The 23,565-nt window shown below is 34.4% G+C and overlaps 1 protein-coding gene across 1 annotated transcript in view; it reads right to left on the reverse strand.

Moving 5' to 3' along the window:
• LOC129216987 (cyclic nucleotide-gated channel rod photoreceptor subunit alpha-like) overlaps positions 1-23,565 on the reverse strand; it is an 83,276-nt gene that overhangs the window by 13,103 nt on the left and 46,608 nt on the right. Inside the window, exon 2 of the mRNA XM_054851211.1 lies at positions 1,324-1,617. Within this exon, the coding sequence (XP_054707186.1) occupies positions 1,324-1,617 (294 nt within the window). The remainder of the gene's footprint in view (positions 1-1,323; positions 1,618-23,565) is intronic.

A 23,565-nucleotide genomic window follows, 5' to 3' on the forward strand; every position in this document is an offset into this window, starting at 1 on the left:
TCTGACGCAAAACTTCTTCATGAGCAGTTGTGAATCCTTTTCATTGTCCTTATGTCATGGGGAATCTTCCCCTTTGCGGCATGGTAAATCAGCCACTGGACGAATGCATCCACAAAAACCCGAGGCCATCAGCTGTGAGTAACCATCCAAAGCCGAAACTAAGGCAGGACTGCAAGTACATACCGACAACCCGATTACAACATCCAGGCACTGCAGTATCGCCCTTGTTCTGGTTTCATCAGTCTGGAATATCCATAACTGTGCTGGGAACAGATGTGTTCTCATTGAAGCTGACTTTACCTTCAAACTCGTTGCAAAAAAATAATTTGGCACACCAGGGAAAGATCTGCCTTGAGGAGGATACCTACTTCAAGTTTGGTTATGGCTATTCCAGACTGATGAGCGTAAAACAGGGCTGAAACTGCACTCTCTAGATGTCGTAACCGGGCTCTCGGTATATGCTTGTACGAAGCAATTAATGTGATGAAATACTTCCAAATCCTTATGAAATAATTTTTTGCCAATATTAAATTAAGAATAGAGAATCCTTTAGGATATTTAAAAAAAGAAAGTTTAAATCTAAGGTAAAGATTCATTGCGAAGATTTCGACTGGTCAACTAACATTTGCAGTTGGTACATTGTCAAGTTCAGGCATGGATACAGAATTTGGCAGAAGATGAAGCATTAGTTATTGATTTTTTGCTATCTCAAACTTGTTTATGCTCTAAACTAAGAAGATGGGGGTTGGGGAGGTTGATATAGTTTTGGTTCGTTATTCATATGGTACTTCACATTTGCCCCCTCACCAAGGAACCACACGAATAGAATAATAATAATAATTAAAAAGTTTAAACAGGTCGGGGCAATCTAAAAAGCATATCATGACACATTTTTTACCCAAAAGTTTTTTGCACTCGTCCACCCGTTATCGAGATAAAACGTCTTAAAGCCTGCCAAAATTTTGACAAAAGCGTCATATTTGAAGACATGGCGAGAAATTGATCATGAAATTTCACCGTCTGCATCCATTTACAAATCGTGTGGAAGATTTCTTCCATTTCTCACTAAAAATCGCTAAATTTGGCGACTTTTCTTAGAATTTATGCATACTTTAAGACCTCATATTTTGATAACGGGGACAATAGGGCAAAACATTTATGCGTCCAGAACATGTTTTGCAATGCCCTTTCGATTGCTACTCTTTTAAAAAAGTTCATTATTGCACTATCGCGTGGTTTCCTGGTCTTGTTGGTTGTCCTCCTTGCCCTGTATCCGCGCCTGGGTAAATCGGGCTTATGTGGCAGTTAAACGACGGGCTATACCTTTCCTGCAGATGTAGTCTCCTGGACTGAAGAGGACGGGTCTGAGCCTGAGCACCAATTCGCAGAGGAAGCCTGCCTCGGTGTTCTGGAAGATCTCGACGCGCTTCAGAGTGTCTAGGTGCACATGGATGGCGATCTCGGCCTTCAGCTTGTCCGGCAGGCAGCCCACGGAGCGCTCCTCGTCCGAACACTTCTGAGTCACCCACAAGTAGTCGAACCAGCGAATAACCTTGTTCTGGAGGTGCTCGGGGACACGGCGCATGCGCATGTACGTCTTCACCGCATCAAGACGTGCTGAAACAAAACGTAAGGAAATTTGTTCATATGTGAGGGTAATACGTACTTCATCACCACATCAAGACGTGCTACAACAAAAAAGGAAACTAATTTATAAGTGATGGTAATATGTATGTCTTCACCGCATCAAGGCGTGCCGAAACAATATAAGGAAATAATTTATAAGTGATGGTAATGTGTATCTCTTCACCGCAGCAAGACGTGCTGGAAAAAAAAACAAGGAACATTATTTATAAGTGATGTTAGTATGTGCGCATGAAGACACGCATGAAGACGTGCTGCAAGAGCACAAGAAAACTAAGTTATAAGCGATGGTAATTATACGTCTTCACCGCATCAAGACGTTCTGCAACAAAGCACATGGTACATACTTCATACGTGTTGGCAATTTAACTTGATTGCATATTTCAATACAAAGGATTAAAAGGGCAGAACACCTATTAAGGTTGGATGACAATCGAAGCACTAAAAATATCTTCATTGTACATCATCATTCATAAAAATATCACGTCATCAACCTTCTGGTACCCGAAAATTAGGGAGACCAAAACTTGAGTGGATTGGCTGCCTGGGAAGTAGTGACCGGTTGGAAAACCTCAGCTAAAGAACAGGATGACAAAGAATGGAATTCTGAAGAAGGCTAGGGCCCATCGGGGCTGTTAACACTAATGAAACAGAAGAATTTAACTCGTCTCAATAATGTGATAATCTCTTATCTCTCTAAATTTGGGGAATTTATTTTTGCTCTCTTTATATGTTGGCCAATATTTCTCTGCGTAAAAAATTTAGTAGGGACTTACTTTTTTTGGTAGGATTTTGTTCGAGTGTTTTTTTTTTTGGTAGGAATTTGTCAGAGTTGTTAAATTTTTCCATAAATTATTTCAATTGTTTTAGTTGTGTCTACCTTCTTTCGTTCAGAACCTATAAACGAGTACGACTGGCTGACGTACCTTGACAAAATTTGCCATTTCTATTTTAAATACATCCTAAATTTTTATTTTCCACAACTACTAATGTTGGAAAAGATCTATTACATAGAAATACGAGTTAGAAAGTATGATAGAAATACGAGTTAGAAAGTATGATGAAGATACGAAAAGTGAATCAGGGGTCATAGGCATATCGCCTATGACCAGAGGGGAGGGCACAGGGCCCGTGCCCCCCCCCCAGAACGCTAATTTGAACAATTTTCAAAAATACTCTTTTTTTTTTTTATTGGACCGAAGATTAACGCGCTTTGAGAAAACGAAGTGGTTCCAAAGTAAGCAGGGACGACGAGAGATCATTTAAAACTCCCCCCTCTCTCCTTCACGGCATTTATTTTCTCTGTAGTTAGGAACTAATCGTTCATAACACTGCCTATTTCTTTTGCTACCGCGGGGCGATCGTTTTCAACATTGCGCCGTCTCAAGTCCTATTTAAGAAGCACAATGATGCAAGAACGCTAAAATGGATTAGCACAGCTTTGTATCAACAAAGATATAGTTGTACAACCAGATGAAGTTATTGAAGAACAAACCAAGAAACAACGACGGTTTTACTTTGTATTGTAGAAAATTAAGACAATTTTATAAGTGTACACATGCAATGTGGATATTTAGGACTCATCAAGTGTAACTGATTTTATTGATTATTTTGTTGTATTTTTAAGTGATTTCATGCCATTTTAACGTGTTCCTTTTTTCCCCCTTTTCTTGAATGATCTTAAAAATATGAATAGTTTAGAGCTTTTGGTGATAAAAATTCGTGCGCATTTTGATTTATTTCATTAATATAGTAAACAAAGTAATAACAAGTATTGATTTCCATTTATTAGTTTGAACATCTTACCGCAATACTGTTGTTTCAAATACTTTAAAGTTTATTCTTAACGTGATTTCAATTCTGGCATAAGAACAATTAATGTTTTTGCAACAGTTTTTGAATAAATTGCGAAACTTATACAATTTTAAGGAATTTTACTAAATAATATTAATAATAATAATAAATATATATTGCTGTAAAGAGAGAGAGAACGCTGATAGAGTGTTGTGAAAAAAAAAATTGTGCCCCTCCCCTAAAAGTATTTTCTGGTTGCGCCCCTGGCATATCGTTATGTCATTAGAATTCAATTTCGAATGGCTAAACGGTATTTTTTACAACTGGGAGGAAAATTCTAAAGGTTAATAAGATGTTTCTAATGGTTAAGGGGAAATTTCTGATAACTAAATGATAATAAATGAAATTCCATGGAAAGTACTTCTGAACACCCTTTCCTAATATATCAGTCCTGCATTTTATGTAAATATATTATGCAACATGGCCATTGTCTTCAGAATAGAAAGAAAATTAGATTGATAATCTCTGCAAACACAGACAAGTAAACAAAATGATCACCGACTGTCGCCATAACGGAACAAATCCAGAACTATCCCGAAATTCCCAAAAGACATTATTCGGACGAAAACCGGAAACTCCGGGTCAGTGAATAGGGTTACCGAAATGCAAGACATTTTCTCTCCTCATTACCCATGATCTTTTATGGAACGAAATACTGCCATTTGGGAGCATTTCTTCGAATTATTGCTTCATTTTTCTATTAAACATAAGAATCCGCCTGAGAAATGTCGCTAAGAATTCATATCCTGTTCGAAAAATGAGTTTTTGCAGTCTTGTTTTATTTCAAATTCATACTTTGTCATTTTCCCCCACTTAAGATAATTTTCTTTGGAAGTTCATCAAAGGAAATCTGGTTTTTTTTCCCTTTCATTTCTCTCATTTTTTTAATTGTTATTATTTTAAGCATGCTTCCACGCATTTTCACTGAAAAGCAATTAGTTTTGTTCTACGTATCGATCTAAGGACCTTTAACCTCCAAAATTTTTGATTTTCTGAAAAAAAGAAAATATATATATATATATATTATGCTTAATTTAGTTTTAAACAATTTGATACCTTATGTATTAACATACGGCGAAAACTTTTTGAGTAATTGTAAAAAACGTAAACTAGCCCTACTGAAATTTCTGTCAACTGCTGCTGTTTAAAACCTCGTTTTCTCAGATGTTGGTTTTTCGTTTTGCGCGCACGATTCGTTTTTTTTTTCAAACCAAAACCTCTAACATCTTAAGAGCAGAAATCTGTGGAGAAACTGTTAATGAGACTATTATTTGGATATTCATAATTAAATTTTTGCGACATCGCAAACACAATATCCCACAATACACAACGGATAAAAAAATCAGAGCAATGTTGCAAATGCATGCAAATGAAATTTGCAAGTTGAAATGAAACTTCCAATGGAACTTGCAAGTTGCAAATGCATGCAAATGAAACTTGAAATTCTATCCAGGATATTAGTTCGGAATGAAGCAGATAATGGGATAACTGGAATTTCGAAGTTATTGCCAAATTTTAGCTGTAATCGTTTTATTCTGTCAATATCTGCTTGGCCGACAGCTTTGCGAAGAAAGTTGTCGACAGTAGTAGAAAATATAAAGAGCCCCAGTCATTGAAATCTTGTTATAAAACCTTATTTTTGACATCACTCCCCGAGGATCCAAGTACCTGTCACCGAGGTGACTGAACCATGTACGGGCCCCATCCTTATTTTTGACAGAGTGCCTATTCTTAATACATGTATAATAGTGATAAAGTTGGCCAAAAATATTTTAGTGTCGAACATGTGGGCAAAAGCGATCAGATGGTAATTGCGAAAGCAGTTCCAGAGAGTTCTGGCGGGAGGGGGGCATCAGGGAGTGACCCCTTGAACACCAACTACTATTGCAAACATATCTGTTTTTAACGGTAGTAGAAGTGTATTTCAATCATTAAAAATTGTAAATACAGATCGAAAATTTAGCGTCTCATGGAAATGGGGAAGATTGGCATCTTTAAACCTTTATGTTTGAATGTTTAGTTTTGTCGTTTCTCCTTTTTTTTTTAAACACAATATATCAAGATTTGAAATATCTAAAATCATAATAGTACACATATCTTTTATTCTCAGTCGTCTTTGACTTTATTTTAATAAAACTACAATCACTATTAATGCATTAAACAGAAAATTCATCACTCTCTCACTGTTTTCGTATATATTTCACTCCTCTAAAAGTGTCAAAAAATTGTTTTACACCATGAAATCAACCCTACCTATGTATCTGAGAGGTGTTGGGATATTTCTTACAAAATAACAATCACAATTAGAAAATTAATCACTCGCTCCTTGTTTTCGTATATATTTCACTTCTCTAAAAAATGTCAAAAAAATTTTTACACTTTGAAAAAAACTTAAGTTATATTTTTGATTGCAAACATTGGGATAGTTCCCACAAAATAACTCAAACTTATCCTGGAGCATGCATCGACCATCCCTCCTGAATTCCACCCCTGCAATTATTATTATATTTTCGATACAGGAACTTCTCACCCTTCAACACAAACAACGCAAAAGCAACCACCTCCTCTACCTCCTCTCAGCAGCACCGAGCCGAAGGTAAGGAAATCGTTTTGCGAAAGACCCCAGTGCTATTAAAGTATCCCGCCAAAGTTATAACTTGTATTACACTCCCACCAATCGATATCGTTCGTAACTAGTAAACGTCAGGAGCTCTGAGCTCCTCTGTCTGCGGGAGGAATGTCTGGCTGCAACCCGGAGGATCAGGAGAGTACGAAGAGGAAAATGAGTCTCTGCCGGATAGACTGAAGAGAATTTATCCCTTGGAGAAACAATATTGAGGAGAATGCCGAGATTCTGAATTTAAGTTTCATTAAATGGTGCTGTAGCCTGGCAGGATAATGCATTTTGGATTGAGTCATCATTGTAAATTTTTGCGGGGCGTTCTGCGAAAGTAGAAGTCACCAGTTCGCTTTGGGTCGAGATGTCTTACAAAAGTGTCTGTACGAAAGGGGACGGAGGAATCGCACCTGAAAAGGAACATTGATTAAAAGCCAAAAAAAAAAAAAAAAAAAAGAAGGAAAAAAGAATAACATGTCCGATGAAATACGTTGTTGAGTGAAATAAAGTTTTCCACAATGTTTATCTGTCCTCACATCCTCATATATACGTATATACATATATATGAGGATATATATGTATATACGTATATATACCTCACGTTCTCATATATATACGTATAGCCAATTCACTGATCAAGTAACGCTGACGTCATCAACAATAAAACTCACGCCACGGCATAATAATTTGATAATATTTTTGGTAATGTTTGACATGCAGGGAAATGCCTTATTTTTAAAGGGTGTTTTTTTTTTTAGAAGTATAGAACTTTAAGTCGGGAACACTGTTTGATCTGTAAGCCACTTTGATAGTTGTCACTTGTTTTGTGTTTAGTTTGGTTTGCCATTTCATCATGAATAGACAACAGGACGGTGCAAAACGCCGCACAGCGCGTGTCACAGTTAATTTATTGAAAGAAACTTTCGATGAACGAATAATTTCTCTTAATGGATTCGTGAATTGGCCTGCGAGATCATGCGATTTAACTACGCTGGACTATTTTTTGTGGGGCGGTGTGAAATCTCAGGTCTACACCGATAAGCCACAGACGATTGACGTCTTGGACAAGAACATTCGCCACATATCACTCACATACGACCCCCGTAACTGCAAAAAGTGATAGAAAATTGGACTTCCCGATTAGACGCTCTTGAAGCCAGCCGAAGTAGCCATATACCACAAATCACATGTAAATAAAAATGGCAAAGAATCATCTTTCGAATAAAGCCAAATTCATTGCGATTTATATCATTTAACGGTGTTTTATTTGAACCTACAGTTCTATACCTCTAAAAAAACACCCTTTACAAGGCAGAATTGGATCCGGTAACTTAACTGCTTTACTGATAAGACTGTCATTTTAGGAGAATGAAGAAACGAAAAGTGGTCAACAAGGAAAGCTATCTACTGAAGTTTAGAGTTAATCCACTGGAGTTAGGGTTCAAATTTCAACTATCAAAATGTCACCTATCAGGCAATGGCTTCGTTCAAATGTAGAAGCAATTTTCACCCGTCAAACCTTGACGGGCGATTTTCTAGTTATTATAATAGGAGTTGGGAGATGTACTCTAGCTCAAAAAATCTGCAACAAACAGCAAAATAAGTGCAACTCGAAAAGAAGAAAGATTGTAGCAACAAAACTGATACATGTTTCTTGAAGTGAAATGTGAAAGCAGTCCAACAGTAAAATATCTGCAAAACTTTACGTGGTTCGTGTAATGCGATAGGTATAAAAACAAGCTCATTACAACAGTTGCTATTTTCCAAACCCATGAGGGATCCCTTGTTGCTCTCCAACAGCTGAGTTACCTGAGTAGCCTTCTATCACTCAATACAACTTTTGCTTATTAGGATCCGTACTAATTCAAGTCAACCAATGGCTACTCTAAATTGTGGTACACTAGAAAACAAAAGCTATAGGGGAAGGTCGTTTAGCATCGGACAAGGGCTGCTTCTTAATTCCGCCGCCAGGGGCAGCACGTACTGGGTCAACATAGTGTGCCGCATTGGGGAAGAAAGCCACAGACGCCATATTGGTTCAAATCAACCGTTCGTTCTGATGTGAAAAGCTAGTTGTTTGTTTGTTGAGAGAATTGCAGTGCACGAACTTAAATTCTGGGGCATATATTTACACATAGAGTAAGTTATATTGTTTCATTGTTATACCTTTAGACTGATAGTATATTAATCTAAGTATTATGAGCTATAAAAGTGTCTAGCTTAAGTAATAAAACAACTGTAGCTTTACAGTCGGGTTGTATTGGACAAAGTTACTGGCACAAAAATAAAATACTGACGATGTTTTTCTTTGTCCAACAGTTTGAAATGGAAAAATCACGAAATAAATGGGATGAGATAAACAAATATGAAAGAAGCCATTGAAAAAGTTGGACTAAATAAAATGACAATTAGAAAAGCTAGTGAAAGATATTTAGTCCCAAAAAGTACTTTGGGTGAGAGGATCAAAGCTTTTCATTTTTAGACTTGTGTACTATTCTAAGTAACCAACTACTTTGTTCGTTTCATTTTTTTGCACATTAAAATGTTATTTCTGAACTATGTTTTTATTTCAACGTTTTAATATTTTGTCCGATACAACCCTCCAAAATTTAAAATTGGCCAAAAATAGAGTTTGACAAATATTTGTTTAACTTAATTAGTTGGTAACTTAGTAAGTTAAATTGTTGTAAGTTAATTTGTTGGTAATTTAGTACAGCATAATTTAGTGTAAAAACTAATTCTTTACAAATGAAACAAAAAGTGTTATGATTGAAATGGCTTACGTATCCGATACTACCCGAACTCCCCCTGTATGTTCGTGGTATTAGGGCGGAATTACCTATTCCGGTGTGGAAAATAGTGTTTTGCAACACTAAAAAATTTTGTGACCTTACTCTATAAAACCGGTGGCAATATATCTACCTCTACTACTCTAGAATAACTTAACTGCTATAAGTGGTTGTAAAGTTACACATCACCTGTATATGCTACATCATGGTAATGTAACTATAGCGTAACGTCTCGCTCATTTTTGCTTAAGGTTACACCAGAATTTTCTGTATGCTTACAGAGTAATTGCTTGAAAGGTTACACATTAGCAAAAATAAGGCTTTCATTTGACTTTCTTGAACAGGTACTCACTTTTAATAGCAAACAGACTTTTAGTTCAATTTAACTATTCGATGGTTTAAATTATCCAGATATATTAAATGATCAAGTAATAATTTCTTTCTATACGTGTTAAATTGAAAGTATAAAAATTAATTAGTAGGTTACAACACTTGAAATTTCGTTGAGACAGCATTAAAAAAATCATGTTTGAAATCACTTGTTTTTTGTCTTCTTTACTGCTTTTGCTTTCAATCATTCGTTTATTCAATATTTTTCAAGTTCACACTTTTTCACAATGACTATAAGCCAATTATTTGTATATTTTAAAACACAAACGAGACAATTTTATTCTACTAAGAGAAGAACACCATGACACCTGAGTGGTGTCCGAACCCACAACGCGAGTCTCAAAGACAGGTCGCAAAGCAAGAGTTTTTACCGCTCGGCCACAAACGCCGGCTTTCGTTTCGCCGATGCTGATCTTTACGCATGTGCTTTGAATTCTACTGAAACCATAACACAGCGTTTCTTAAATTGTGCTCCGCGGAACCCCAGGGTTCCTTGGAGATCACTCAAGGGTTCCACGAAACTTGCATTTTTTTCAACCAGTCAAATTAGTCACTTAAAAATTAGGTTTGAGCTCGTCTCTAATGAGTATTTTCCGCTGAGAAAATATCAATCGTGAATTAAAAAGCCATTTTATTGTCAGTGTGGCCTACAATTACGTCAGCTCTATAAAACGACTCTTTTTTTGAAATGGCAAATTATCTTTCCTTGCACCAGAAATTTAAAACAATACCATTCAGTGAAACTCTGGTGCAATTTTAAGGAGGAATGTCGTCAATGGTCACAAATTTTCTTGTTGGCAGTTTTACTACTTGCAACTAAATTTATGTTTTCAACTTATCTGTCAACAAAACTAAATAACACCACAAACAAAGTGCTGAACCTGATCTGAGAATGCAACTTTTTTCCAGAAAGCCAGATATTAAAGATGTATCTGTCATAGTAAAAAACAGAACTACTCCTATCATTTAAATAAAAACTTTAAAATTTTCTTTGAAACAACTCGTAGAAAGAATTCAGAGAAATTCGAGTAAATTTTTAATTTAGTGTTTTTAGGTCGAAAAATATTTTTTCAAAACGAAAAAGCGCTTTTATTGAAAATAAACCATTACTAGAATGTTGCATGCAAACTATGCTTTTTAGGATAACACAGGGGTTCCACGAAGAAAGTGAATATTTAAAAGGGTTCCACTTATCAAAGAAATTAAGAAACGCTGCCATAACACAAGGTTCCTCCAAAAATTTGAGTTTTAATGATACTACACACTGCAGAGTTCGTGCAACGTTACACCCATTAATACCGGTACCATTATACAATTTTTTTTACAATGAATTGAAACGGTTTATGAAGAACTTCGTGAAAATGATTGAAAATCTGTAGAAGTTTCCTCAATCAGTAAGATAGTTCAAAACCTTTTAGGAAATGAACTAATAGCTATTTGAACGATTCAAAAAATCTCATTATTAATAATGAAGAATATTATAGTCGGAACATTAATAGGGAAACTACACACATTTTTTGAAAGTTTATTCCATTCTTACATAGTTTACACTTTCTCTCCTTCTTCAAACTCCAATTAAATTTTAAGCAACTTATACCTAATTTCTTTCTAACCATGGATCACACAGACATCATGCAGAGTGAGTAATGAGGAGTTTTAATCACAGCATAAAAAGTCCTTACACCACATTTTAATACTTTACGTCCTTTTCCGACATAAAAATGAAAAACGATTAAAATATGACGAACTTTGCAAAAATTATGTACGACTTCATAAATTAAGCGAATATTTTCAGAGATTAACAGTGAAAGTTCTTATAATAAACACATTCCATATTGTTCATATTTGGGAAAAAAATATTGTTTGAAAAACATTAGATACTTTTGAGGTATCCTTCATTAGTGAAATCTGACGTTACTTTCTTTAGTTTTTCTGAACTAATTTTCTAACTTACAGACTTTTTTGAAAGCGAAATTTCTTCTAATTTTCAAATAAGTTAAACTTGTGTACAACAACAGTTTAAAACCTAAGATAGGATTATTTTTTCAAAAGTGAGAAGTGAAAGAATGTACATACTTAATGTTTATTGATGTTTTGGTATTTTTCCAAAATCAAGAACAAAACTCATTGAAATTAATAAGATTAGTAAGCAGTTATATATATAATGCGCATTATATAGAAGAGAAATATCAAAAGGTACTAAGGAGAAATTAGAAATTAAATGACAACTAGTGTTACGGAAACCTCTGCAATCCAATTTCCGCAGGAACGGTAAGTGCATCACAGAAAACAAGGATAAAAAGATAGCCATTTCTGCGGAAGCCAAGGGTAATTCATTTTCGAAGATTTAATAAAGACAATCAATGACAGCAGAGCTTCTTAAATTTTATTTTGCAAATTGCTTAAGAGCTATGAAAGGAATGAGGACAGAATTATTTCTAATGCTGCAGAGGATACGCGTGAATTTATTTCCCAAAAACTTCAAGAGGAAATAAAAAATTAGTGAAATATATCTAGGAGTGAACAATTAAACCAAGACTTTTAAAAATAATCATAGCGTTAAAGAAAATAAAGGGTGTTTTTTTTAGAGGTTTAGAACTTTAAGTTGGCAACACTGTTTGATATGTGTGCCATTTTGATAGCTGTCACTTGTTTTGTGTTCAGTTAGGTTTGCCATTTCATCATGAATAGACAACAAGACGGTGCAACATGCCACACAGCGCGTGTCACAATTGATTTATTGAAAGAAACGTTCGGTGAACGAACAATTTCGCGTAATGGACCCGTGCGTTGACCTGCAAGATCATGCGATTTAACACCGCTGGACTACTTTTTGTGGGGCTATGTGCAGTCTCAATCGAGCCAGCCGAGGTGGCCACATGACAGAAATCATATTTAAATAAAAATGGCAAAGAATCATCTTTTGAAAAAAGCAACATTCATGGCAATTTACAACATTTAACTGTCTTTTATTTGAACCTAAAGTTATCTACCTCTAAAAAAACACCCTTTATGAAAAGGATTAACCGAAAGATATAAAAAAGTAAATAAAAACATTAACAAACTTCAAGAAGTGTTGAAGCTAGACTACAGAGAGATGGTGAATGACCTTGAAGCTGAAACATCATTTGCATTATTTGCAATAGGTAGTTTGTTATCATTTTGTAATAGATAGGATCAGCGTGAACACGCCTCTTATTATTCGGATTTTCTAGCTGAGTCTACCTATCACAGATGTAAAATGATACAAATGATGTTTCCGCTTCATGATCATCCGCCAAATTTCCACGGTCAAGCTTTATCTACAAACTGCCTAGTGTTAGATTTTCTGAAACTTTATTTGGCAACACAGTAATTTCTGTAAAGGCAGCGTTGAGATTTATTACCAACTGTACTGGAACTCAGTGACTTTTTAGTAGAAGCTTCGTATTCTGATTCGGCGGTCATGGGTTCGATTCCCGCCGATGCCCTGGGTGTTATTTCCTTCTTTTGTGTTGTGAATCTTCCCTGGGTGCGTTCGGAGGCAAGGAGCTTTGTATGCAGTCCTCCATGTACGCGTAAAGCTGTTTAGCTTCTGTATAAATAAACTAGTGGCACCCCGTAATAGAAAATTACAAAGGTCTTTTGGTTCTCCTGTATATTAACAAATAATAAATGGTGAATTTTCTTGCCAATTGGCTTGTTACCATGTTACGGTTCCACGTTATGATGATTTCGTAATTTACTCGTCCATCTTATGAAAATTTTGCTCTTAAAATTGGAATAGAAAAAGAATAAAATCGAATATTCGAAAAATCACTTCGAGGTGCACACCCCCATACTACAAACTAACTTTGTGCCAAATGTCATGAAAATCGGTCGAACGTGCAACCAAGAAAACCAAGATGACGTGCAACGAGAGGATAAACGGAAGTGTGAAACTTTGTGCCAAAGGGAGTACTAATAGTTGGTGTCAGATATGTTGAAAAAAAAACTGAGAAATGATTTATGGACAGCCCCTCAAAACATTTGCACTGTATTTAATTTTCTGAAACCTTTTTGTCAACGCAGCAATTATTGTACTGGAAGCATTGAGCTAAATAACCGACTGTTTTTTTCCATAAAAAAAATATTTGGTAAACCGTATACTAGTATTTTCGGAAGTGTCCTAAATATGCAAATTGCGGTAATAACTAACATTAAACAAAGTTGATGAAAATGTATTTAATTCAAATTAAGCTTTGGTTGAAGCATTCTTATTTTCTAAGCCAGTGGAAAATAAGGAATTTAAAAAAAAATAATAATAATTTGAATTTTGACATCTTGAATTAAAATTATGTTTTTCGCAATCACGAGTGTGTGTGTGTATGTAGGCGTGTGTGCTTGTGTGTGGGGGGTATGTGTGTTTGTATGTAGGCATGTGTGTTTGTATCTGTGTGCAGGCATGAGTGTTGGTAGTTGTGTGTATGAGTGTTTGTGTGCGTGAGGCGGGGTATGTGTATGTGTGTGTAGGCATATGTGTTTGTGTCTATGTGCAGGCATGAATATGTGGGTAGTAGTGTGTATGTGTTTGTGAGTGTGTGTATGTGTAGGTATCTGTATGTATGTGTGTATGTGTTTGTATATGTGTGTGTAGGTGTATGTGTTTGTGTATGTGTGTAGGCGTATGTGTGTATTTGTGTGTGTGTTTGGTGTGTACGTGCGTGCATGTATGCGTGAAAGTGTAGGATATTGACGCAACCTGGAGATGGCTTTCGCTAGAGGAGCAGCATCGTGAGGAGCCGGTCGACAGTGATGGTGCGGAGGGTGCTGGTGGGAAAATAAAATGATAGCACGCCAAAAAAACAGTCAAATGAGAACAATAAGCAATCGTGATTGCTCAAAAAAAAAAAAAAGAAGCAAAAACAGAGTGAGGCATATATTGAATACAGTCCTCCTATATTCATCGACAATTAGATCATTTGAGAGGGGTAAAGCGGGGTTGGCGATTGAAACGAGCAGTAGGCGGAGCCTTCCAGTATGTATGAGATTCCAAGTATGCATAGGCATAGCGGGAGGAGGCTATGGTATAGGAATCCAACGCGCCGATCATGTGCGCGTTTGAATGTTTTGAATGAGTGAAATCTTGTGAGTCAACGTCACCGTTTTAATTCCACTTCGTCTACCTATAACTAAAACTGATAGGATGCCGTGTTGTGCAACATCAGTGCTGTGTATATCTATATAAGTTAAATAGACCATGTGAAAAGTTTTAGTTTGATGATTTGTTTTTTAATTGTTGCATTGTAGGATGACTGCAGTACAACAGCGAGTACTAAATATGTTAATATGTTTAAGTAGAAAAATGAATAACGAAAACAAAACCTTTAATTTTCAACTATTCCCAATATTTTTGTCCATATTTGCGTTTAAAATGAAATAAACATTCAAATTGTAAATGTATAGCTGTTTCTCGGAGTGCCGATTAATGTGAAAACCAGACTAATGTCAGTATTTTTGATTTGAGAAATAATAAAACCTGAAATTTTAATATTAAAGTTAACTTTAAAATTTCAAAAAAAAAATAAATAAATAAAATAATAATAATAATAATACTAATAATAAATAAATAAATAAAAGCGCGAGAAAATAGGCCTACTTTCGCTTTGTAGTTCCAGTTTTCACTTTTGACGGAAGTATCCATGACCGCAGGATTTTTGTTTTCCTCTTTTATTTATTTTGTTTTTTTAATGTGCTCCTGTTGTTTTCTTTGTTTTTACAAAGCTTCAAATTATGGTTTGGAATTTATGTACTTTCTCGTCTATATAGTAGCCTTTGATCCTTAAATATACAATGACCAACTATTAATTTCCAGTACTGACGTAACTGTAGGAGAACGAAAAGCCGGAGGATAGCTCTGATGATTGCATATTGAAGAGCGTAAGGAAAAATAATTGATATCTATTTATTTTTCTAAAAAAAAAAAAATTTATTTGAAATTAATCTGAATTCAAATTATGTTTTTCGCAATCACGAGTGTGTGTATGTAGGCGTGTGTGTTTGTGTGTGGGGGTATGTGTTTGTGTGTACGAGTTATCTGTATGTGTGTGTAGGCATGTGTGTTTGTGTCTGTGTGGGGGGGGATGTGTATGTGTGTGGTAGACATATGTGTTTGTGTCTGTGTGCAGGCATGAATGTGTGGGTAGTTGTGTGTATGTGTGTGTGTATGTTTTTGTGTGAGTATGTGTGGGTGTCTGTATGTATGCGTGTGTGTATGTGTTTGTATGTGTGTAAGTGTATGTGTGTGTAGGTGTGTGTAGGTGCATGTGTGTATGTGTTTGTGTGTGTGTGTGTGTGTGTAGTTGTGTATGTATGCGCGTGTGTGTAGGACATGGATGCAACCTGGAGACGGCTTTCGCTAGAGGTGCAGCATCGTGAAGAGCCCGTCGACGGTGATGGTGCGGAGGGTGGCGGTGGGAAAATAAAATGATAGCACGCCAAAACAGTCAAATGAGAACAATAAGCAATCGTGATTGCTCAAAAAACATGGTTCGGTTAGAGTCCCATAACTTCATTCTTTACCCTAAGGTCAATAAATAGGGCCTGTAACCGCGTTTTACGGCTTCAATTTTTACAAATTTCCGCGTAGTCTCCTGTACCGTTCTTTCCCCTAAGATTACCAAAGACCGTCTTTTTTTTTCAGTTACAAGTTTTTAAAAACTGAGAGATTTGATGAGCAAATCAAATCAATCAAAGGGATGGGATTTTTTTCCTATTGTGCCCCCCTCTTCTCCCTCTCCTTAAAACCTATTTTCGTGTTACGCCACTGTAAGTGAATATATCGTTACACGATATATATATATATATATATATATATATATATATATATATATATATATATATATATATATATATATATATATATATATATATATATATATATCTTGGGGGGTGGGTGATTGCACCCATGATCTGACCCTCTCACTGTTTCAAGGCACGAGCCGCCACTGAGATATTATTATTATCTTTTGATTCTTTAATAAGGATTTTTTTTTTTTTCACGTAATCGACCAAAAATCTATGAGGACAGGCAAAATTTTTCTGCGAACCGGTGTAGGTAGGTCCGCCGGACCACCGGTTGGGAATTCCTAATCTAAATTACATGTCTATAAATTTTATCAGTAAGATGCAAGAAAATATAAGGCTTGAAGGACATCTACCATAATATCTGGATTTGATCTTACATGACTTCTAGAAAGGTGGGGAAAAGGCCATGGAACAGAGAGAGAATCAAGTTTACTCAACACCATAAGCAATGTTAAAACTGGAAATAAAATTTATGGCATACATAATAAAGATCATAGAACCATTTTGGGTTTCAAAATTTTTCGAGATCTTATTCAAAATCGTGGAGAAAAGGCCATGGAACAGATAGAGAAAATTAAGTGTACTCAAATCCTTAAGGTATGTTAAAACTGGAACTAACATCTGTTGCGTAAAATGAATGTCCAAAAACAATTTTCGGCCGCAAAGTTATTGCAACAATCTTAAGAGATTTTCGGAAGCATTTGATTATTATATTCTTCTATTCTATCATCACCAAAGTGCAACAAAAGACAATTTTATCATCAGTCTTTCCAGAACTATGCCTGATTAAACATAAAAAAAAGTAAACAGAAAATGGATGCTCTTTTATTTCAATTACTGCAGAAATCTAACCGGGTTTCGGTAAAAAAAGTGCTCATTATAAGTTCCGTAAAAATGCACCAAAGATGTAATTATCATCGCTTTAAATAATATGAAATCTTCTTGGAAATTACTTTCCCTAAAATTTATGGTAACATTCGAGACACTAACATACGAAATTTTACAAAAAGTTGCTCCCATTTTCTTAGAAATTCCTGCTGGGCAAATAACATCGGCTGGAATCTTTTAATTTAATTAAAAGGAATATTCTAGAATAGTTTTTCCTTTAATTTCTCAGCAGTCGTTTATTCCTAGCGGAACAGTGAGAGGTTCTATTCCAAGAACAGCTCCCAAGTGATTTCAAATTTATGAAAGTCGTTAAGACGTTTTTAACTTTCTTCTAACATAGCATTCTATTTCCGAATTCATTCCTTTGTGCGTTTTCCTATTAATTAAACTTTTTTTAATTTTTTTTTTGCTTCATCTCCTTAATCTGACAGAATGTGAAATTGGACGTATGTTTGAGTAAGGCGAGAATTTGTTATGATTTTTTGTCCGATGACTGGAACTAATGCAGGGGTGCCCACCTAGGTCAGGGGGGTCATGGCGCAATTAAAATTTTTAGGGAGGGGTGTTTTAAGGAGTATTTTTCTCATCATCATTTCTTGGGGAGCTCTTGCTTTTCAGGGGTCTTCGCGATATTGAGGGGGGGGGGGAGGTGAGTCCTTGCCCTTAGGGGAGCACCCCTGAACTAATGAAGAAAATAATAACCTAATATATGAGTTTCACATTTTATTTGCGTTTTGTTGCTAGAAGAAGGAAATGAGCTCCGGCTTTAGTTTCGATTCTTACTTCACCTACTGGGTCTGTCCACGGTGACTGACGTTACAATTTGACTCAATTTTTAACTTACAAATTCAGCACTGTCTTGAAATTAAATTTTGTTTCTTCTGAAATTGATCTAAAATATCATGAATATGGTACATCACTATCCACACGCTTGTTTTCAGACTTGACGATTTTTTTTTTGCATGAAATTAAGGGGAATAAAATAAACGTGACTGATGTTACGCAGAAGAGACATTGAAAAAATGGATTTATATAAAATTTGAAATTTTCTTCAAACTAATAACGTACAATCTAAACAAATTTCTTCCCCTTAAAATAGAGATTTTAGACTTGACGAAAAAAATTTGTTCTATTGAAAAACTTAAAAACTGAAATTATAAAAATTATTTAACACCCGTGATTGATGATACAACGATTTTGTAACTGATGTTACATTTACAATAAATTGCTGCAATTATAAATTATTTCCCCTTGAAAATAAAATTGGCATATGTTTTGCTTAAAATTGTAAAATGTATTTAAATTACAAGAAAAGTACATTTATAAAGTTTTAAAAGTTATATTTTTGATTTCATAAAACAAAAAGTCATCTTGCATTTAGTACATCTAGTGCGCTAAATATTTTATTCCTTTCTCATGTGCATAATGCATTTGACATGAATGCAAGTCGGATGGTGATAGCTCTGAAATTTGCATGAAGCTGTGACATTTAGAAATATTTCTGTATCGATGATGTAGCGCTTTTATTCAAATATAATACATGAAGAACTAGGAGTATCTGTTTGTCAAACTTCATGCTGGAATTTTTTTTTACAGCTGCAGTTTTCTTTTGTGAAGATATAACAAGGAGCGCTTTGAATGACTAACAGGTTTTACCAAGGTTTCATTATTTTAAAAAGGGATAAAGCAGCTGCTAATTTTAACCTGGGACCTCAATACTTTAAATTTGTTCTACTATTGTTCTGCTTCTTCACCTGATTTATTTTTTAATATTCATTCTGAACTAACTTTGGTAATTATGCTAGGTTTTTAAAAATTATTTTATTTATTTTTTTATCATCCTCTCTTTTTAGCTTCTACTTTGTTTTACTTTTTATAATTTTCATGTTTTCCTTTATTTCTTAATTTATCTCGCCTCTTTTTTTGCCTTTCTGCAGCAGTAAATACCATTTGTGCAATTTGTTTGAGGTTTATTAACGAAAAGAGAAACGTGACTGATGTTACAGATTTTAAATAAGTTTTAAGTAATTACATTCAACTATTTCTAAATATTTACGGGATGAATATTAAAGATATCATCATAAATGAAGAGAATATGACTTTTTATAAACTTGGGTTTGTTTTTGTTTAAGCAATGCAAACTTTTATACAATTTTGCGACTGATGTTACATTAGTATGAGGCCTAGTTTAAAACAACTGTTACAAGGCACTTATAACATTTTAAAGTTTCTTTGTCGGTCTAATCTCTTCCTATGTAAACTAAATTTGAATAAAAAATGAAATTGTAGACAAAATAATTAATTTCTTAAGTGAAAAAAAAAGATGAACCCGTAGAAACGCTTATGCAACGACACATGGGCACGGAGTAGTGTTGTCAAAATTCGGCTACAAAACTTACACAAAATGTGTTTATAACTTTTTTCGCATAGTTTTATAAAAATACAGTCTTTTTAACCTCAGATGAAAAAAAAATACTGATACAATGAAGTTTTTTTTTTTTTAACTGTGATATCCCTAGTTTCATGGACATGCACTATTGCAAAACGATGTATAGTAACCTCATTAAAAACCAAGGAGAAGTGTTTTGTAGCCCAACAGAAAAAAAAACATTTCCGCATAAAAATCAACAAAATTTGAAGTTCAAGGTAATAACTATTAACATTGCTACATATATCTGCAAGTTCTAGCCATACTGCTATTAAATAAACAACCGCTAACTTATTTGTTCTGACTTTGTTTTTCGCGTTTAGCCTCTTTCCCAATTAATTTATTTTTTGTTTTAATTGACTATGATTAATTGTTAAGTAATTTTTGTCTGGAATGGATTGCAGTTGCATAGGAAATTGGATATCCCGCTCTCCCCTAAGAGTTACTTTCATACCAACAGCTAGTAACTTTTCAAGTTTTTACCTAGTCCACGTAATTTCAGATTTGAATGTAACCAAGAGGAGGTGACAGATAAGGGTAACGCTCCCAATAAAAACTAGCATGAATTCATGTCTATCGTATATCTTCATGTCTATAGTATGAATTCTTGGATCTAACGTATATTCGTTTATGTAATCGCTACTACAAACTTCTGCTATTCGCCAAAGTGGGAAGATTGGCCACAAAATAACGCAATATGGTTATCATATTTTTTAAACAGTTTCTATAATTAAAACGTTCATCTTTAGGGCATTTAGTTTTTGTCTGGGATCAACTGTATGATTAGGAACGTAGTTAAAATATTGCTACATAGCTGACACAACAAACTGTAAATATTTTATCATTTCATTTTCCCTCGCTATTCTGCTTAATCCCATATTCCCCAACTTTCCTATTTTTAAATCGAAATTTAGTTATGTATATAACATATATTTTTATTTAAAATAACAGTTCAATTTATAATTTTTAAGGGTACAGTAAAGCTCCCACGCAAATTTTAATAGTGCCCTCGAGATATTTAACGCACAAAAACCTCTAAGACTGTGTGGGCTTTTTTAGTACTAACTAAAAGTTACGAAAATGGCAGATGTTCATATATTTTTTTTTTTTTTTTTTTTTGTGTTTCAAGCTGTGGAAAAAGTAATTTACGTAGTCAAAAAATTGAGTTTGATTAATATTAATCCGAAGTGAATTGAATTCAAAGCAAGAGTAAATTGTAAACGGTTTTTTGAGTATGAATGCTAATTTGTATAATTATACATTTATTAATATTATTATTATTTTTAAATACGTAGTTACTATAATTTATTTCTTGTTTTTGGCAAAGATAAAAAAGCAAACAGCCATAACTCCTTTACAATTCAATTTTTGAGAAGTTTTAACTTTATTTATTTATTTATTTATTTATTTTGCTAAACTAGGGTAAAACTGTTTAAAACTAAAATGAATGTTATGCAGTTTTTTTTGCAGTAGTTCAGTTTTATAACTTGTTTCTTTTATTCTTGTTCACTCATAAATAGAAAAAAAAGCCTTTGTATTTAAAATATTCCTGCCTAAATAAGTAGTGTTTGGATCAATAAGTATTATTTTATTTGATTTATTTTTTTATGAGTCATGTCTTGTTTTTGAAAATTGCTTTAAGTATTAAAAATGCAATTTAGGGTAAAAGAAAACGTTGAAGCCTAATACATAAGACAGTGACGTCCAACCTTTTGCTGCCCGATGGCAGCACCTCATATTAAAATCGTTTTCGTGGACCTGAAAACTTATAAAATTTCAAAATATTTAATTATTTTCTAAATAACATGGAAAATACGAAAAAGGAAAAAGGTTAAACTAATAATTGTTAATAATGGGGTAGTTTCCTTCAGTCAAAAGTACTACTTTTAGACACAGAAATTGATAGAATAAGTTTAAAAAAAAAATGACATGGACCCAGAAAATACTTTCATTTTTCCAATAGTTATTTTTTAATTAATTTTTTTTTAAATGTCCAATTTTTCAAACAAGGCGTGGTCTTTATGACGTCAGAAATGATGTCATTTGGCACATTTTTCACTGCGTTTCCCCGTTATGATAATCATGAAGCGAATTAAAAAAATTGGCTCTACGCTTGCTATCAACCATATCGTTGCCAATACACGTGAGTAAAGATGCGAATTAAATATTGTGCTCTTCTGAATGGTAACATGGAATGGCATTTCATCATTTGTGATGTCATCTGCAGAAGCGTTAAACAATAAAAGCGCACCGATTAAAGTATTTTTTTTTTAAATATTAAACATAGTCAAATTATTTCAAAAATGGTCAGATCCTATGTTTTTAAGCATGCTCTTTCGGAAAAAAATACTTTTCAAATTTTGGAAACGACCCCATTACTTGATGCTTAGTTTTTTTAATGCATATGTTTTCGTGAAACCGATTTCTGAATATTGGACTCCAAATTTGTGACATTGTCGCTAACCATGCTTTTCGATTTGTAACATAGAAAAAAATAATGGTCCACGCAGATCAACTTCACGGGCCGGAGGTGGCGGCCCGTGGTCAGTAGGTTGGGTCCCACTTACATATGATAAAGTGAAATGCCTGCTGTTAGAAAAGCAGTTTTGGAAATCAGGGAAATTTTGGTAGCTTATACACTGCTGGAAAATACTGTTGGTTATACACAGTGGAAAAGATTGTGATTATGTAGGCGTAAAAACATCCAGCAAAAAGGTAATTTTTTTTATTTTAATTTCATTTGCATGCATTTATATTATGCACTAATTCACTTAAATGTGATGAACACAAACATTTTTATTCTTTTTTCGTATAAAAATTTAGTTTTGAAATGGAATTATTTTGGATTCATTAAAGGTGACATTTGCTAATTTATAAATATTTGATCTTTGATCTCGCTATAATTTCTTTCTGCTCTTTTTTGCCCTTAGAGTGGCATCACGAAATATCAGGTTTGTGAAATGAGTATTGTGTGTATTTGTTTCCCTCTTTTCTCGGGAATCCGCGGCTTGAGCGCGATAGCTCCTCCTAACCCTCTCAACTCATTCCGGGAAATATGCCCGGGAAATACAAATCAGTTTCCTCACTGAAAGCGTTGGACTTAGATGTGCTTTCCAAAAACAACAGTAGGACTAAAAATAGTTAGCGAAAAGCAGAACGAAACAAGAAGAAAGAAAACATGGAAATGAAAGACAGAAGAACCCAAAAGCAAAAAATCGCTCATCCGCAGATCTTCTCCCCGAATAACATTAATTTTATCTTGAATATATAGAATGGAAACCGAACATATGTTTCCATGCTTTTGGCGAATTTTTGTGTGTTAGCAACTTTGAATGATTCTTTTAGTGCGGTTACTCCCCTCATCCCTCATTTTTTAAAACGTCTAGTTCACATAAAAAGTGCGTTTCTTATTTGAAGCGTCTTATCATTTTATAGAGCTATAGTTTTTATTATATAAATAAGAAAATTATTGCACTGGAATTTTTTTTTTATCTTCCAGTTTTATTCGGGAATTATTCACAAAATTTAATAGTAATTGACAGCGAAATTACAAAAAGTCAAGTTGAAGCATGACCTTGACAATGTTAAGGGGCTGTTCATGAATGATGTCGCACTTTATTCAACATTTTGGATCCCCCTCCCTTTCTTTGTAACACAGTGTCACACTTCAGCTTCCACCCTCCTCCTCCCTTGTCACGTGTCACGATATTTACCAGAAGTATATCCTTATGAAAAAATGCACTTTGTCACATTTCCTCTTATCCCTCCCTCTTCTCTCAAACTGTCACAATATCTCGCCTGCCCCCCCCCCCCACCCCCAACATTTGACATCATTTGTAGACAGCCCCTTACTTCTTTTTGGCGAGTTCATTAAAAAAAAAAGACGCGTTATCACACGGACTTGAGTTAAAATACTTTTGTAAAACTATTACAAAAGTAACTCAACTCAACTCGGTGCCAATTAATCCTTACCTATTGCCCTAAAAAATTATTTTCCGGGTGAATTCTTTTAATTAAGATGAATACATTACGATGCGTGCATTATAAAATATAATTCAGAAGTTAATCGTCACCCGATGCATAAATAAATTGGATTTTTTATTAACAAAAATATTTAAAAAATATTCTTT

The sequence above is a fragment of the Uloborus diversus genome, chromosome 2 (genome assembly GCF_026930045.1).
Source record: "Uloborus diversus isolate 005 chromosome 2, Udiv.v.3.1, whole genome shotgun sequence".
NCBI lineage: Eukaryota > Metazoa > Arthropoda > Arachnida > Araneae > Uloboridae > Uloborus > Uloborus diversus.